This window comes from Protopterus annectens, chromosome 10.part0 (assembly GCF_019279795.1).
Source record: "Protopterus annectens isolate FY-2018-M chromosome 10.part0, PAN1.0, whole genome shotgun sequence".
NCBI lineage: Eukaryota > Metazoa > Chordata > Ceratodontiformes > Protopteridae > Protopterus > Protopterus annectens.
In genome coordinates, this window is record NC_056744.1 from 1,063,062,308 (window position 1) to 1,063,081,692 (window position 19,385).

At 37.6% G+C, this 19,385-nt stretch overlaps 1 protein-coding gene across 1 annotated transcript in view; it reads left to right on the plus strand.

Moving 5' to 3' along the window:
- The window catches only part of LOC122813475 (prostaglandin E2 receptor EP3 subtype-like), a 775,486-nt gene extending 759,813 nt beyond the window's left edge, over positions 1 to 15,673 (plus strand). The window contains exon 2 of the mRNA XM_044085810.1: positions 13,628 to 15,673. Coding sequence (XP_043941745.1) covers positions 13,628 to 13,906 — 279 coding nt within the window. The 3' untranslated portion in view covers positions 13,907 to 15,673. The remainder of the gene's footprint in view (positions 1 to 13,627) is intronic.
- Positions 15,674 to 19,385: the final 3,712 nt, after the last annotated feature.

Consider the following 19,385-nt stretch of genomic DNA (forward strand, 5'->3'; position numbering starts at 1 on the left):
AAGATCAACTCAAATTTTGGCAATATAGGAATGATACAAAAAATCCATATTACTAGACAAAAGAAACTATATCTGCCATCTATAGCAGAAACACCACAATAAGCCACAGAAGTTCTGGGCAGGTATTAACAAACTTCTCCACCCAGGGCAATCCACAACTCCAATCCCCTCAGCCCCACCCCAAATATTGCCAGAGTCCATTGCCAACACCTTCAATAGTTTATTTACAGAAACCATCCAGGCCCTTGCTAGCAAACTTAAACCCACTTGTCCTAATGCTAAAACCCCTAACCCCAGTGACATTCTCTCCTTTAGCTTCCAAAAATGTCCAACTTCACTCATTAGAGCCCTAATTAAAAACCTCAAACCAACCACCCTTTCAGCTGACCTTCTCCCTGCAGACTACCTCCAAAAAGCTGCTGATGTTATAGTATACCCCATCTCTATTTTGATAAACAGAACCATAACTGAAGCCTCGATCCCCTCTATCTGGAAAATATTACATGTCATACCACTCCACAAACGAGGCAGCTCCATTGAGCTGTCAAACTATAGACCAATAGCTATCCTTTACCCTCTGGCTAAAATTATGGAAAAGTGTATCCATGAACAACTCTTACACTACCTTATTCAACATAGTCTTATGGCCAACACCCAGCATGGATTTAGACCACAGCACAGTACCACCACAGCCCTCTTCCCCTTTCCTGTCATAAATTCCAATTGTAACAACAACAAACTATCTCCTGCCCTGTTTCTTGATCTTTCCAAGGCCTTTGACATGGTTAACTATCAGCTACTCTTACCTAACTTAAAGAAAATATCCCTAAACAACCATGCCATACAATGGTTTCAATCTTATCTTAGTGGAAGACAGCAGGCTGTCTTTTGGCAGGACAAAGTCTCCACCCTTCTCTCCATTACCCTTGGTGTCCCTCACGGCTCCATATTAGGTCCCCTTCTTTTCTCCCTCTTTATCAATGACATCCACACTCTAATCCCAGATGCAACCTGTATACAATATGCCGATGACTCCACCCTGATTTGCTCAGCCTCTACCCCTACAGATCTCCTTAGTTTAACCCAGAAAACATTTAATACAGTGGAAAACTGGATCTCTTATCAACAGCTGATATTAAACCGTAATAAAGCAAAGCTATTGCTCTTCTTCCCTACTCGCAAATCCTCTCATCTTTCGTTTACTATAACATCTAACAATGGGATCATAATCTCACCAGATATGTATACCAAACTCCTGGGTGCTATAATAGGCAACAACCTCAAATATGATATGCATGCAAACCAAACTATTAAAACCGTTATTAAAAAACTTGGCTCCTATACAAAAAAAAAAACTTTTCTCACCCCTCTAGCTAGGACTGCCATTGCCCGTACCCATCTGCTTTCAACTCTACTTTATGCCTCGCCAGTACTCACTAACCTGAACAAAACTGATCTCAGCAAACTCTCTGGCTGCTACAATCAAATTGCCAGGTTTGCCACAGGAACTACAGGACACACTATTGTCAAAACCTAAACCTCTTAGGATGGCTAGAACTCCGCAGGCTAATTCAATATAATCAACTTACTGTAGCATTCAAGGTTATTTACCATCCAGAAAAAACACCCTCCCTTAAAAAATTATTCATCCCTACAAAAACGTTAAGTCACTTCATTCCACTACAAAAAATTTGGTTCAATCTGATAAAGCTAATAACCTATCAGGAGAATCTTTGTTTGCAAATTCAGTAGGCAAAACCTGGAATTCGCTCCCATCTGACCTTACTCTGAACCCCTCCCTCAATCAGTTAAAAAAAAATCTAACCCAGTATTTTAAAACTCACTGGTTATGTCCTTGCTCTAACCCTGACTAAAGCTTCATCTACTTCCATATTCCTGCAATTTTTTATTCATGGCAACTTGCCTCTTAATGCTTTGAAAAGATAAACTGTAACATCTCTGCAAAATACTCTGTATATAGCTGCAGCTATAGGTTTGATAAGATAAACTGTAACATATTTGTACATATTTCTGAATATAAACTGTATTCTTCATAGGCTTGAAATGTGAGACTGTAACTTGTATGTTAATATAATATGTTTGTGCATATACTGTAACCTGCTTGTCTTTACCTGTTTATTACTTTGGAGTTTTTCTCCCTGCTGAAAATGGACATGTATCCAGTTGGATTATCCCAGTCAACAAATGTAAAAATAAATAAAATAAATAAATAAAATAAATAATCTCTCTCCCCTTTATAGTTACAATTAAACTGAACACTTGACTTTTACTTATTACTACTGTGAATTACAAAAAGGATGCTCTCCAGAATTGTATACTTTGCTTTTTCTCATTCTTCCCTTTGTAACATGCTTTTGTTATATCTCTATGACTTACAATATTGTTGATTATTTTTGAAATATGTAATATTCAATAATGTTATGTAACATTTTTGAATTTTTTTATTTTATTTTCTCTGTTAAATGTAGCTTTTTTCTCTGGGTCACTCCTGAAAATGGGCTCTTCTGATTCAGTCAGATTTTTCCAGTGAATAAATGTCAATAAATAAATGCATAAATAAATAAATAACTAGAACAATCTTCTCAGGCTTAGTTTTATTAATATTAAGCACAAATCTCGGCTTTAAAATTACACATGTGCCACTGATATTCAAGTACAATATAGGTAGGTTATTCATTATTGGCTAGAAGAATGCGGGCAATACACTATATTTGTGACACATCCTCATTCAGTTTCAGTGCATAATGTTTGCATGTCATTTTGTCAGCAGCTTCAGGAGCTGTTGTTTGTTATTCACAGCACAGTTCATCAATGTTTGCTGTAGTCAGCAGCATGCAGACATTTGATTATAGCATGTATATGATGCTTTTACTTCGATGGATATTCCATAATCATGGAGTTAGCAATGGGGTTTTGTGGCAGAAATCTCATGTTAGAGAGTGTTTAAGCTCCCATGTAAAACATTGAATTGTATGATGCATTTGTGTGTATGTGTGTGGGAATGTGACATGTGAGTTGCTGATGTGCTGTTGTGATCAAACAAGAAAAACAACTTTTGTCTCCTTCCGGATCAGATGTTATTCAATAATTTATGTGATCAGCTGGCTGTGCAGTCAATGAGTTTGTTTGACATTGTAAATGCCGACCAGTTTAAGTGTCTAGATAAATGAGCATAATCTTTTTTTCATGTGGGTTCATCATATTGTACATGACTAAATGTCCTCAAAGGGAAGAGAAATGAATGAATGTCCTTGCACATAAAAAGGGAAAAATGCTGGTATGTCTAATTTGAGTTCATTCTTCTGAGATACTAACAGAATCTTTATCAGCTGAGGTTAGAATGACCATCTATAATTAATAGTCAGTGTTTTCAGGTCCTTTTGTCCAAGATGATTTAAGACAACAACCTTCATTTAAACGTAGTTCTTTATGACCTTTAAAAAGAGTGCTCTATCTATATTCCGTAACTGATGCAGTATCGTCTGTTTTACTTGTATATACTAACTGAATAAATGTAAACCAAAACTCATAACTAACATTAACATATTTATGAAGGGAAAAGTTTTTATTTAAGTCTTTAACAGACTCTTGTCTATGATTTTATTATTGTTTCAAATTCATTTTTAAAGGAAGTTCCAGCATGTACATTTCCTAAACTGCTAAGATAATACTCATATTTTTTTTTATTTTATTTAAAATGCTGAAGGTGTTCATAGTATAGTATTTTGTTTAAAATCCTGGAGGTGTCCATGATATAGTAACAACACTAAGAGTTGCATACAAGAAGCTCTTACTTGAGGGGCATGGCTAGCTCAAGAATATTTCCATAACTGACTGTTTAGAATGGCAAAATTAATTTTTCCAATAACCTGTTTGAAAAATATATTAGGTATAGAATCACTCTCTTTGCCAACTGTATCTTGTTCAGAAGAGAGACGTTATGTCCTGCACGTCTGACCCTATGTCTAAGTGAAAGAGTAATATGCATAGGTTTGCACACCTCATCATAAAAGGGTTCTCATCCAGGAAAAAAGAGGTCATTGTTCCCCCTCTACTCGTCACTCATTAGACCCATTATAGAGTACAACGCCCCTTTTGGAATGTACCTCACAAGACATCTGCAGCAGCTGGAAAGGCCACAGAAGTACCTCACAAAGAGGATTACTGGCCTCAAAAAAATGCCCTACATTGACCACCTCAAAAGACTCCAGCTTTATTCCGTAGCATATCGCCTACTCAGAGGTGATCTCTGCCTCACATATAAAGCTATGTCAAACCCAGAGCTGTTGGACATGGTACACCTAAAGAAATCCCAATCCCTCCGAGCTACATGCTCTAGGGACCTAAACCTTGTCACCACAATAAACAGGACATGCTGGAGGGACAGATTCCTGTCCCAGTGACTTCCTATACTCTGGAACAAGCTACCCATCTGTGTCAAGCAAAGTTCTTCATTAGCACTCTTCAAGAAAAATCTTGATGAGTGGATGGGAAATAGGAAATACACTCTGGGGATCACTTCTGTGTCTCTGCTGGACAGTGGCACAGGAAAATAACTTTCTTGGGTGGCGTCAGCTATGGAACCTTACTGTCTAGGCTTATGTAGGCCCTTGGGCCGATAGCCTAGTACCTACCTATGAACCTATGAACCTATAATAGTAGTATATGCATACACAGCAGTCACAATTAGTGAAAACAGAGAAACCTTACAGTAATAATTTCATTAGTCTAAAGAGATAATATATAATGACCTCAATCACTGCTGGAGGGAGTCATGTGTAAACCAACAGCTTCTTAAAGGTTATCGGGATCTAAACCGTAACAATCAATTTTATTATATCGTATGTATTTCTACAGTAATAGAATATAGACCTATCTGTTCCTCTTGAGGTGTGATATAGCTAAGGTGGTGTAGGGTCTAATATAGTGGAGGTTCTAGCCTGGTGAAGTGCAAGAGCATAGGCATTTATTAGTGAGATGCAGGTTTAATACTTTTTTGAACTGTATGAAGGATGTCATAGTAGTTATGTTATAGGGTAGAACATTCCATATTTTGGATACATATTTAGAAAAGAGGGTATCACCTGCTGTATTATTTGACTTAGTTACTGTGAGAATAAGTTTCTTACTGGAACAGAGTTATTTTATTGGTGTGAAGGTGAAGTAGGCTTTGCAATGCAGATTTTTTTCTGGTTGATATAAAATTTTATGGGCCAGAGAGAGTTGGTTCTAATACAGGAGTTGAGGAAGTTCCAGCTAGATGACCAGTAGTGAGATTTAAATGGGGAGTGGGAGGCAAAACTAGCTATTTTGTTATAGCAGGAGTCAAGCTTAGCTAGGTCTGCTTTTCTAAGGTTGGTGAGAATAGGCGAGGCATAGAGGAGGGTAGAAATAAGGTGAGTGTGAGATATAGTAGCTTTTGTTTGTTGGGTAAGGAATTGTCTATTTCTATAGTGGTACCTATTTTTTGTGAACTTTCTTGATGGTCTGGGAAATATGAATATCAAATCTTAGATTGTAATCAGTCTCAATCCCTAGGAGTTTGGTGTGCTCTGTGGCAGAGATAGTAGTTTTGTTACTGGATATGATACTACAGGTGGAAGTTGATGAGGTGGACCTAGTGGGTTTAAAAAGTAGTAGTTTGGTATTAGCAGGGTTTAGGATGAGTTGGATATTGGCTATCTCTGTTTCTATGGAGAGGAAAGATTCCTGAGTTAATGTGTGAAGTTCCTGCAGTGAGGAAGCTGCACAAATTAACATAGAATCATCAGCGTCTTGGATGACAGATGCTTTGGGAGTGGAGGAATGAAGTTTATTGGTATAGAGGGTGAACAGCAGAGGGTCTAAAATAGAACCCTGAGGAACACCAAGATTAACTGGAAGAAGGGGGAGAGTTCTTCTTTCCACAAGACTGCTTGCTGACGGCCAGCTAAATAGCTCTGGAACCGGGTTATGGCGACAAGAAAGAGTCCTAATTTGGACAGTTCTTTGATAAGAATGTCATGTCTAACCATATCAAAGGTCTTTGAGAGGTCAAGAAAAGTGGCAGAAGCAAACTTTTCAGCATTTCTATGAGAGGTTACTGTACTGGAGAAGGACAATAAGGCAGTGATGGTACTATGGACGTGTCTTAAGCTGTGCTGGGTTGGGTGTTTTATAAGAGCCTGTGTGTGTGCAAGTAGTGAATCATTTGGAAGTGTATGCACTTTTCAAGGATTTTTGCTAGAGGGGACAGAATTGATATAGGTCAGTAGTTTGTAAGCTCTGTAGAGTTACTTCTTTTATGTAGGGGAATTATGTGAGATATTTTCCATATCTCTGGGATGGTGGCTTCTAAGAGAGATCTGTTAATTAGAATGGCTATAGAGTAGGCCACTGCATCGGCAGCCATTTTTAAGAATTCCCATGGTAATTTGTCAGCAGTTTTTTGAGTTACTTTTATATCCTATCTATAGAGACTGACTGGAATTTGAAGGAGCTATTCCTTATGTGAGCAGTGATGGGTTCAGAGGAAGGGTGTGTGCGTGTTGATTTTTCTGTTGGTTGGCTAGGGTCACTATTGTTTCAGTAAAGAATTTATTAAATTTAGTTTGAATGCTGTCAGAGATATTTGCTAAGGTGGGAGAGGGAGTACCAGTTTTGCCTGGTAGTAGTAATTTGTTAATGGATGCCCAACATTTTTGAGGGCTATTTTGGTGCTTGATTTGAAGATTGGAGTAGTAAATAATTTTGTCAAGTTTTACTAGTTTCTTAGCTTTATTCCTAAGCTCCTGATATTTTTGTTTTGAAGTTGGGGACTTAACAATTTTCCAATTATCCCATGCTTTATCTCTAGCTTTGAGGAGGGCTTTGGTTTCTTTGGTAAGCCATGGAGTGGGATTAGATCTGGTTCATATGGTTCTAGGAGGGGCATGAAGATCTAATACATTTAATAAGGTGTTACCCAGACTAATCCTCTGGATTTCTCTGCTGCTATCTCTTGACTTCCTACTTTCCTCCACTCTTTGCTGTCTACTCCTCTGAAGTAGTAGCACCTATAAGCTATCTGTACTACTTAAGCACCTATAAGCTATCTGTACTACTTAGGCTATGAATGTATCCTGAAGTTAGTATTCCTGCCATCTCTTTATACTTCCTCCTTTTTCTACTGTTACTGCTTAACCCCTTGGAAATAGTAACTGTCTGGAGTAAACTAGAATAACCGAAGATATGAATGTATCTTAACAATGTCTTGGGGTTGGCCCTAGATATTCATACTGTAAAATGATCTGTAGGTATATTATGTATTAATGTAATGTGTCTCATAGTCTTCCCATAATTTAAATTGTAATACCTTTCTTGTATAGTGTAAACATTTTTGTTTGGTTGTGGTTTATATGTGGAGCTTTTCTCCCCGGGCCTCTACTGAAAATGGAAATATATCCAGCTGGTCAACAAATGTAAAATAAAAAAAATAAATAAAATAACTGCCACATTTAATTCCAGGTATTTCAGGGGTGCCCAATTGCAATGTTTTAGTTCTACTGTCAAATTGATGGGGTTAAAGTACTTTTTTCTAATAAAATGATAGACTGTACCTTTGGGATTATGGTTGATTTGTTGTAGAAGGAGGGTTGGCAGAATGTCGCTTAGACCATTGGGGAGGCAACCTGCAACAGAGGGGTGGCTATGTTTATTAGTTAGAATCCAGTCATGGATTGATTCCCTGTTAGTTGTCTTGTCAATTCTTGTTGGAGTTTGGATGGCTTGGATAAAGCCATGGAGATTAATATGATTTGTTAGAGTGGAAGATTTACAGGATAGCCAATCTATATTAAAATCACCCAGAATGATGGTTTCATTTTGGAGAGATAAACAGGACCAAAGGAGAAGATTTTCTAGAGTGGGTATATTGTTGCCGGAGGTATATAACATCCAATTATGTTTATTAGTTTTTTGGAGTTGGGTTGCAGTTGGGTGAACAATATTTCTGCATTGTCAATAGAGGCATATTGTATACTTAGTATTCACACTGTGAGATGGTTCTTAAATAATATAGCAATACCACCACCATTTTTGCCCTTTCTATCCTTCCTTAGTATATATAGTATCCTGGGGGAATAATTTCATTGTTGTTGATGTGTGGCTTTAGCCAAGTCTCAGTTATAACCACTATGTCTGACAGGTATAGAGAAAGGTGTGCAGGTCATGGATTTTTTTGGGGATACTTTTACAGTTTATATTTTGAAACAGTAGGTCAGTAGTTTTTCTAGGAACTTGATTTAGACTATTGGGGTGAAGGGGAATTTGCAGGGGGGTAGGACTGTAGTAGTTGTTCTAGGGTTGGGATGAATATCCCCGAGCGAGATAATTTAGAGACAATGCAGAGAATGGACTGCAGGAGGTTTGTGATTTGTCTGTTGAATTTTAGGAAGACTTGATAATGTTTGGGGTGAGGTAGTATTTTAAAGCATGAGTACTTGATGGGCGATAGGGTAAGGTTAGTCGAAGAGACAGAGAAGTAAGATTAAATGTACTTATGATGAGAGACAGCAGTGCCTGCATAATGTGGGATTATCTGTAGGTGGGTATGGTAAGAGGTGAGGAGAGAAGGTGCAAGTAGTACAATTATGGATGTGATATGTACTAGTAACATGTTAATAAGATGAATAGATTGTAGTCTTTGTGCAGGGTAAGGTTTGGTAGTGATAGTTGATGTATCACTGATAGTAGTAGTAGTAGAGTGGAGCTAATTATGGAAGGGGCCTCTGGAGGGGAATTGGATGATATGGATAGATATATGTGATTGGATAATGAGGTGGGAGGTGTGGTTATGTGTAAAGATAACTGTTGATGTAGGGGGTGGGTGGGAATTGGGGTAGGGTAGGGGAGAAAATGGAGCAGGCTATACTGGCTGGCTGGATGAGCAAAGAAGGGAATGCACACAAAAAAAACAATCAGTGGAGAAGGTAGTTGTGTAGAGAAGTACTAGGATAGTTAGAAGATATGGGCAGAGAAGGTAGGGAGAGCTTAGGGGTGGTAGTAACTATAAGTAGTGAAAGAGTTTTAATAGAAAAGCCAGTAAGATTATTATGAGAAAGAGAGGTCTAAGGCAGGTTCTGGTTGGTTACCAACTACAGCAGTAATGACAGGTAGGAAATACAAGATTTATTTGCAGTCTCAAGGTATAGTTAGAGAAAGTGAGACCTCTAGTTATCCTTTGTGGTAGATGCCTGCTGTTAATGAGTGAGCTGGTGGGAAACCATGAAGTGGGCTGCCGAGCTGGGTATTTCTAGGCTGTTTTCCAGGGATCCTGAGTGTCACAGGTAGGTAATGACTTGTAAAAGATAAATATGGGTTAACTGGATATTTCCGGAGATACAGTACATGTGGGTTAGAGGGGGGATAAGGTAAAGAGAGTGGTAAGTAGAGGAGATATAGGCAGCAGGTTAATATTCACACAAGAATCAACAGAGAATACAATAAAATGTACAGTAGTTAAGAGTATATCAGATAGCAATTTACCTTTGCTAAATACTTCAACAATAAAATGTCCTACACATTGACACATTGACTATGTCACTTAACAATATCCCTTATGATAATTAGGTCCAGAATTATACTTAGTGTTGAGTGCAGCTGTAAATACTAATTAGTCAAATTAGTATGTAATAAAACCACAATATAGTCACCACTTTTGCTAGACTTTAACTACACCTTTCAGTGAGATAGCTGACTGCTATACACTATGCATTAGATTGTCTTGGTAGTGGTAATAAACTATGAAATGAATATAGTAGCATACACCATGGAGCAATATAAAATAATTAAGCCCTGGTTATGCCCTTCACATAGGTATCTGCAGTATATATTGTAAATACAAGTGTTAAGAACAGCATTTGTATATAGTACTAGTAGCCAGTGATTATTTCCTAGACAATATTTGCAGCAGTAGTATTTCTACATTGTACATTTACTACTGCATTCAGTCCCTCAACAAAATCCCTCCTGTATCTGAAAACCCCAGGCTCATATATCACTGCAGAGATAATCTATGTCTTCCTCTCAAACATATATATAATCTAGGTCTCACAACAGCATGTCAAAAATTTGGAAATATACTCTAATTAACCCCTTCCAAAGCAAGCCATCCCCAAATAAACCTCTTACTTCTGGGCAAACTTCATTACTTCTGGGCAAACTTCAAGAAAAGAAGTCAACTCTCTATGTATGTGCATATATCTATCTGTATCTATATCTATCTATATATCTATATATATATATATATATATATATATATATATATATATATATATATATATAGGTTCATAGGTAGGTACTAGGCTATCGGCCCAAGGGCCTATATAAGCCTAGCCAGCAAGGTACCATAGCTTATGTCACTCAAGAAAGTTATTTTCCTGTGCCACTGTACAGCAGAGACACAGAAGTGATATATATATATATATATATATATATATATATATATATATATATATATATATATAATTCTATAACCAACATATATATATATATATATATATATATATATATATATATATATATATATATATATGTAGGTCTAGGACAATTCACTGAAAGCACATTTCACTGAAAGTCAAATGACTATGCACAAATCACTGAAAGCTCAATTCACTGAAAACACAATTCACTGAAACACATTTCACTGAAAGTTATATATGGCCTTTTCCCCACTGTAGTGCAACCCTGGAGTTAGTATATATAGTAAGATTGTGTGTGGGGGCACTGTGACCTGCATTGGGAGGTGTGGGGGTGTAGCCCCCCACATAGTTTGAATATATATTATGTTCAGAAAAGAGTAATTTATTGGAATTGCAAGTATCCATGTATATAGTTAAATTTTTTTAAAATAGGTGGGGGGCTATGCCCCCACACCCCTCAATGTAGGTGGTGTTGACCCCCACACCCCCCCTTACTATATCTACTAACTCCAGGGTCGCACTGCAGTGGGGAAAAGGCCATATATAACTTTCAGTTAAATGTGTTTCAGTGAATTGTGGGGGTGTAATGGTGTTTGCCCCCCTGCAAAACAGTGTTTACAGTAGTTTTTTTTTATTTATTTTTTCCAATTCAGTGAATCAGCTTTTGCAAAAGTGCACTTTCAATGTAGTGCACTTTCGCGGAATTGGGGTTTTACTTTTCTTTTTCAAGATTGTGAAATTTCGATAAAGAAAAGTAGACCCATATATATATGTATATATATATATATATATATATATATATATATATATATATATATACATATATATATATATATCAAAACCCAGCAGTTCCTTCTCTCCTCCAAACTGCATGGATACTGGTTTGGATGAAGTACTATGACAGTACTTTGGTCCCTAATTGATGGCATTTTGCAAAATGCTAATACAGGTCTCCTTACAGGTGCCCTGTTTATATACCTGACAGATGCATTTGACCTCATCGACCAGTCTCTTCTCTTAAGCAAACACTGCAAAATTTGCATCAGCCCAGACACTACTCATTGGATTCACTCCGGAGCAGCTCTTTTGAGTCTGCACCTTTAACCCCTAGTGGGCGTGGCTTAAGCCTTTAAAAGCTAAGTTATCACCTTAGAGTTCTAGAAAACTCTCATTGAAAGAGGTCAAATATCAATAGAGTTTGTGTTTTTTGCCACATATGCGGTCAGAGAAAAAATATCCTGTACCTTATAAAATACATGGTTTGGAATTATATTAATATAAATAGCGAATGATCGCATCAGCGCGAGTGGAGGAGTGAAAAACTGGAGGAGCACTCAGCTGGCAGGCAGTTCAGAGTCAGGGTCCTCCCAATTAGAATGTGCATCTATTACCAAAAGTGTATCATAAGGCTCTGTTCTTGCTTTCCTCCTCTCCTCTTCACCATTTTCATTTTCAAACTTCCTTGTGACTTCCTCCATCTTATCCTCTCTGCTGATAACATGTTTAATTACCAATCAGGTCACTGAAACACCAACATTCAGTCCCAACTCCTGTGTTATTTACATGATTAACACTAATGGCTCATTAACCATAGACTGCTTTTCAACCTCTCTAAGACCAAAACTATGCTTTCAAACTCCACGGAAAATTCACCAAAGACTTGATTCTTTAACTATCTTTTAACTTACAAAAATATTGCATAGAAAAAGCCTTCACCTTCAAATATCTAGGATTATGACTTGATTTGTCTTTTAACTTCCATTTCCGCATAGACAAGAGTGACCGCAAAAATACACTCCCTTCTTTTCTGGGCCAAAATATATCTCCCCTTTTTATCCCAAATACTAGAGCCGCTACTCCCTTCTCAGTTTCAATATTTTCATTTCTGCCTTCAAGAAAAGTGCCACCAACCTCCAGACAATCTCTAACAACATCTGTCAAGTCAATACAAACTCAAGTTTCTGTGAGCATCATTATCACCCTAGAAAAAAGAAAAATGGCTTCCCATAAAGCAGAAATTTAGCTCTACAAAATACATCCACTCCAGACATTTACTCTTCTTGCAGCTAAACTCCATAAAAAATCCTCCTTGCCCTCAGACACTACTCACAAGCCACACCAGCTCTCATTACTCCTAGCACTAAAATCAACACTTACTCTGATTCGGATTGCAACTTAAAAAGCACTTTTTCATGCAAGCCAGATGCTCCTGCTTCAACTCAGGAAATATTTCCTAACAAATTATCCCTATTTCATTTCCACATCTCTTCTCCTCTCTCAGAATTACCAAAGGTTAACCCAGTTTCTAAACTAATGTATATATTGCATATTATACTCTGCTTGCTCATTAGAATGTACAAGTAAATTTTTTTCTGTAACTAGTCTGAACTACTCTGTTATTGTTTACATTTCTGCCTTTCTGATTTGTGAAATATTCTGTATTTCGCCCCAGGCTGAGCATGAAATTGGTCAATACTGATCTGTACACCCCCAGTAAACATAAATAAATAAATATATATATAAATAAAGATACAAACAATTAATTTTATGTGTACCTGCATAGTTTGCCAAGGATAATCAGTAATTATCTTTGAATGTGGAATAGGAGAGACAAACTCTGTACTTCCTGTCTTTGCCCTTTAGTCTTGTTTTACATATTGAGGGAACAGAATAAATACTCTCTAAATATATATGATATGATCTTATTTGTGATCATAACAAAATATTTGTTTTCAGAAATTAATGTGTTAATGTGGAAACTTTGTTATATACAGTGACTTTATTCACCATGTAATTTACTAATTGTATGTTTTTCAATTTTAATGATCAGCTTATTTTACTATTTAGTTTCTCCATTTCTTTTTCCACTGGCAACTTGGGAAACTTGCTCTTTTAAAGGCAGCAAGTAAGTCTTGGACAACATCCGTATACAACTAATGTAAATGCACAATAGTGCCTGACTGCTTTATACAAGAATGCACATTGTTTCAAGACATTGCAATATCAGCATTGCACTGCATATTTCTGTATTGTATTCCATATTAGAATCAGAGTACACAATGCACATGGCTAGGCATCTTATGTTCCTCTTGACTGCTTGCTTTATATCACTCCTTTGTTTCTATGTTGCTGTCCTAATCTAAGTTCCTGTTTTTATTTTGGTACAGATCATGATGCTGAAAATGATATTCAGTCACACTTCGGCTGAAAAGTGCAAAACACAAGATACTGCACTAGAAAAGGAATGCAAGCTCTTTTTGACTGCCATCCGTTTAGCCTCTCTGAATCAAATATTGGATCCATGGGTTTACTTGTTGCTAAGAGAAATACTGCTTCAGAAATTCTGTCAGGTAGCAAATGCTGTCTCTAACTGTTCCAATGAAGGACAGAAAACTGCTCATGAGAAAGAAGAAATCCAAAGTAAACTTCAGACGTCAGCAGCATGAGGCCTATTGTTTAACGGCTATTTTTGCACGTTTATAGCCATTGATCATACAGTGCTTTAAAATGACTAAACTTACATGCATCTTTAGCATGCCTGCATTTGCTAGCAACTTGTTCTCATCAAGAAAATAGGGTCAGATCTTGGAACATTGTTTAATGCTAGTAGACAATGTTATGATTCAAATAACACCAACTGTTCTTAATTTGCTTAAGTTTTAATCAAAAAGTGATGTTTAGCAGCTTAATGTTGTATGGTACTAAACTGTTTTTTCTTTTGCTCCCCTGATGTTAATGCTTTATGTGTACTGCTCTGCAACCAAAGCTTTGTGTTAGCAGTAACATGCTCGTTGTTTATAGTCAGTTTTACAAACCACAGTCAGCACAAAATCATTCCTATTAGCAGGTGACAATTGAAAAGAGAATATTAGCAATTCAAGGGCTGGAACTTCCACCCTCTACATTTTGGCAGATTCAGGTCTCAGGTTATGTTAAATTATTATGTACTGTTGTAAGGAATGTGACAGATGGACAAAATTCACTTCAAGGTTGTGCATCTTAATGAATTTAGCTTGCGGATTACCAGATCCATGCACAACCCTTTTTCCCATTTTTACACACGGGGTCAGGTATCACATCAGCAATGAGAATAATCCTGAGCCATTTATTCATGCCACCAGGTGGCTAACCTGTAAACATTAGGAAAGAAAACTATATTGTTGACGTGTTGTATTTATTTATTTTGTAACTGGTACCTGATGGAATGGTATATATCATTGCTGCAACTGACATACATGCTGTGCAGCATGAGCCAAAATTTCCCATTGTACTTAATTTTGCTGTTGAGACCTTTCTAGGAACAATGTTGTGATTTAAAAAAATCACACATGAGAGCTTCTTGAGGCATGGAGATAAGCAATATGCAGTAATGAGTAAACACATCAGGTAGATGACAACCAGAAATCAGGATAATAAAATTTAGAAAAGCATACATCTTACATACTTAAAATATGTTGCGTGGACAAGAAAAGCAGATCACATGTTGATGTTGTAAGCAGTAACATTGTATCTGTGGCACTGTAATTGGTAAACATTATTTTGTATTTGCTTCTGCTTTTAAATGTCATTATATTTCAACCATCCTGATATGATATTGTTTCCATTTAGTGCTTTTTCTTACTATAATATATTTGTCTGATTTTCCATTTCCTTCAGTTTTCAGACCCACTTATTTACAGTTACATGAAGCTCTTGAGACAACTGTCAGAGAACATTTTAAAAATGGCAACATTTGAATTGCACTTGACTAGGCTCTTAGGGGTTCTGTGATCCATACCTTCCATCAGTAACAAGAATTATTATTTTCTTTGGTGTAGGTAAAACATTTTACTACTAGTTGTACTGTTCACACAACATAACTATCATTATGTAAATATTTGTGTTGACAAACTTTAGTTTTTGCAACATTATCATGTCTATACTGTTATAACTGTATGCTATTCCTCTGCAGTGGTGCTACATTTAGCATAATTTTTTACCCCAGGTCATAACTGAAAATTAATTATTTAACTAGACACCTGAATGGTTAGCAGATGTATAAATACAATAAATAAATCTCTCTTTATCTCAGTTACCAGCCTTAGGTGGAAAGTTTCTCATATGAACGCAGGAAAAGTAACAAATGTTACAAAAAACAATCATAAGACTTTTGGCAATTAGTTTGCATTAAACATATCACAATTTTATTTAAAAAAAATACTAATAGTTTTCTCAAGGGCTATAAAAAGAAAGCAGTGATGTATTTTAAGACTTTAATGTTGATTAAAATCTGATAAATGTATTCATATTGTGTGGATGGAAAATGCATTACAAAAAAAGCATTGGCTTTAGATGACATATATGTATATATGGCTGCTGCCATGTGCTGTTTCGTGGTCAAACAAATTATGACACAGAACACTTCAGAGAATATCATCAAGTGATCAGAAACACATGCTTTTTTTAGCTTCTGCTCATAGCTGTCTTTTAATATCTTAGAACAAAAGAGTGAGAAATAACAAAGATGTTTTCCCCCTGGAGTTGGGGATGCTAAACATTTATTGATAACCCCAAAAAACAGAGTTACTTGCAGCAACAGTGTGCCTTTAGTTTTTACAGATGGCCCCTCATTTTGAGTATGAGAATGAGAAGTGGTCAGTCTTTAAGAAACTAATTTGAGAAGTTAATACACATGCATAGATATAAAAGTTGTGTAAAATCTTACCATAACCACAGGTGATCTTCTATTCTATGTTGCTGTATTCTTTACATGTGGGAGCCTTCTGTCAAGGGTGGCCCGATGTCTGGCCAGTATACAATAGCTTTTAAGTACTACTAGTACATGGCAACTTAGCACACATATGGCTTAGGAGTACTTCGGACATAAAAGCAACTTTCACATGTACAATCCTCTGAACATCTCAGCCGCCCATCCCAATGCCATCTTCAATCATCGGTCTGTTCACCCAAGTCATTTGCTGCTTGTCCAGTTTTCAGGTAAGTGCTCCATTGAGAGTTTTTCTTTTTCTCTTGCTACTGTGCTTTGTTGTGAGAGTTTCATGTCATTCAGGAAAGGTTAGTGCCAGTGTGGGAGTCAGATTCCTCATAAGGACAGTCACGACCTGTGTCTCTTTTGTTTTGAGGCCTATGCATGACCACAAATCCTGCTCTGTTAGCTCTAAGACCCCATGTAGCCATTTTTCATCCCTAAATGTTTACTTAGAAAATCAGCAACTTAAGCATTTAGCTAGGGACATTATGGAGGGTACATCTGGGCCTACTGTCAAGCCTGTCTTGAGGAGGAAGCCAAGAAGCCAAGTCCTGAATCTTCAACTGTACCACCTACCTCTGATGTCTCTCTCAAGGTTGATGAAGACCCAGAGATCTGTCTGGAGGCTGGATCTGGTTCCTCAGCAGGTACTGGTTCAGAGACCATCAAGGAATCTACCTTAGACATATCCTCAGAGGCAATGCAGATGTCAACATTAGGCAATCAGGGGGAACCAAAGCTTGCCATTTTAGAAGGCCCTAGTTAGGGAGGAAATTCTGACTTCTATAATTGAGTGCAGACATACATTGGGCCCCTCCACTTTTCATCACGAAGATATGAGAGCAAAAAAAGTTGCAGAAAACCAAACACATTTCTGCATCTAAGACTTTACAATCCTATTGGGAAACCTTTTCTAAAGACTTGCTTAATGCACACATGGCTCTTAAGCCTTCTTCAGCTGTTCCTGTTTCTCCTTTAACTTCTTCTGCACTCAAGAGAGTTATGGAACTGAAATCATCTGAGGATGAATCTTTGGCCTACTCCACTCAAATTCCATCTTCCCTAGAATATGATTCCCCCTGAGGAAGAGTCTAATGACACAGATTCTGCAGTAGAAGAGATCACCTTTAGGGAAACAATAGCTAAAATGAGGGAATTTTTTAAATGGGACTGCTGTCAAGTTTCTGATGTGCAGAAAATATATTATGATCTTTTACAAATGGAGTCTCCTTCCAGCCTTCAGCTGTATCTCCAATCATACCTGCCTTTTTGGATGCATTTTCTTCAATCTCTTAAGCCCCAGACTTACAGGCCCCTGCCTCTAAAAGGTCTGATAGGTTTTATAAGGTGCCAGACAAATGCAAATTTCTTTACAGATGTCCTTCAGCAGATCCTGCAGTGGTTTCCATTGCTTCTGACAAAACTTCAGACTATTGCTATCCACCAAGCTTCTCCCTTCTGAGAAGGGGAGCAAGACCATGAAAAGAATTGGGAAACGGTCTATGTTTCTGCCACCTTAGCTTTCTGTGCCATAAACTACCAAACTCATATGAGCAGATATGCTTTGGCTCAAGCAGTTTTTGACCTTCCAAACTCTGATGTTAAAACTCAGGTGATGTCTTTTTAAGAGCTTCTTCTCAAGTAGCATGCCACTCAGTTAGATGCAGCTATGTTGCATCAGAAACATCTTATAGGGTAGCTGCATCTGGATTTGTTCTTAGGAGGTGGTCATAGTTGAGGCTTCAACCACTTCCAGATGACATCAAAGAAAAAATAAATGGATGCTCCTTTAGATAACAGTGCTTTGTTTGAGGCTGCAGCTGCACGTTTAAGTCTTTGCAGGAGAAAAGTAAGGAACTACAGGACTTAAAACATGTCTTTGCTTCACCTGTTCCTAAATTTCAGAGGAATTTTCCCTGAAATACTTATTTTATTAGGAAACAAGCTCACCTTTCCACTTCTAAAAGCAAGAATGGAGGTAAAAGAGATGCACAGTATAAACCTTCTCAGCCAGTTGCTGCCCAGATCACCCCTTTCCAGACAAGCCAGGTACTCTGCTTTGTCTTTATCTTTCCCTGTCTCTTCCACTTTGGGAAACTATTACTCAAAACACATAGGTTCTTTCTGTTATCAAACTAGGGTACTTTATGGTCTAGAAAACACTTCCTCCATTCATGGGCATTCCACAACCATCACATGACCAACTGCATCTATTTCCAGAAGTGCTTCAGGAGTTGCTACATCAGAACAATTCAAGATGTTCCTCTGCCCCTCAGAGGAAGAGGGTTTTACTCCAAGATGTTTCTCATACCCAGGAAAGAAGGCCATTGAGACCCACTCTGAATTTTCTCACCTAAACACTTTTCTGAAGGTTTCTGTCTTCTGCATACTGTCCATGCAAACTTTGGTTCCTCTTTTTCTTCCTCAGGCTTACATGGCCTCTATGGATATCAAGAATGCTTATCTCCACATTCCCATTCATACCCTTTACAGGAACTTTTTATGTTTCTCTCTTGCTTCCTTGCACTTTCAGTTCTCAGCTTTGTCATTTAGTCTTTTCACTGCCCCAAGGGTATTCACAAAGTGTGTGACTCCTTTTATTGCGTACTGCAGACTTCAGTGCATCCAGGTTTACCCATGTCTGCACGATCTGCTCTTTCTAGCGCCCTGCCCAGAAATCCTGGAACAAAATCTACAGTTCATTATTTCTCTTCTGTAAAGGTTGGGGTTCACAATAAATTTCAAAAAGTCCTTTCTTACCTCTCAGGTGACCACATCTTCCTGGGGTGCAGGTTGCAGACAAATCTCATGCTGGCACCTCTGCCTCCTTGAAAAGTACAGTTTCTCATTTCCTTTTTCCAAAGTCTTTTCCCTCTTCACTCTCTTACAGCCAGGGAATTTATCAGGCTCCTGGGGCTCATGGCATCCACCATTCCAATGGTACCTCTGGCCAAAATTCACATTAGGAAGTTTCAGTGGTACTTGATATCAGTTTAGATGTAGCATGCACATGCGGTGCAGTTTGTTGTTAATCTTCTCCCTTGCCTAATAAAGGAGGTCCTTTGGTGGATTCAGCAGATTTCACTGAACCCAGACCTTCCTCTGCATCCTCCTCTTCCCACTGAAGAGTTATTTACAGATGCCTCATACCTAGGATGGGTGTAACCTTTGCTTCC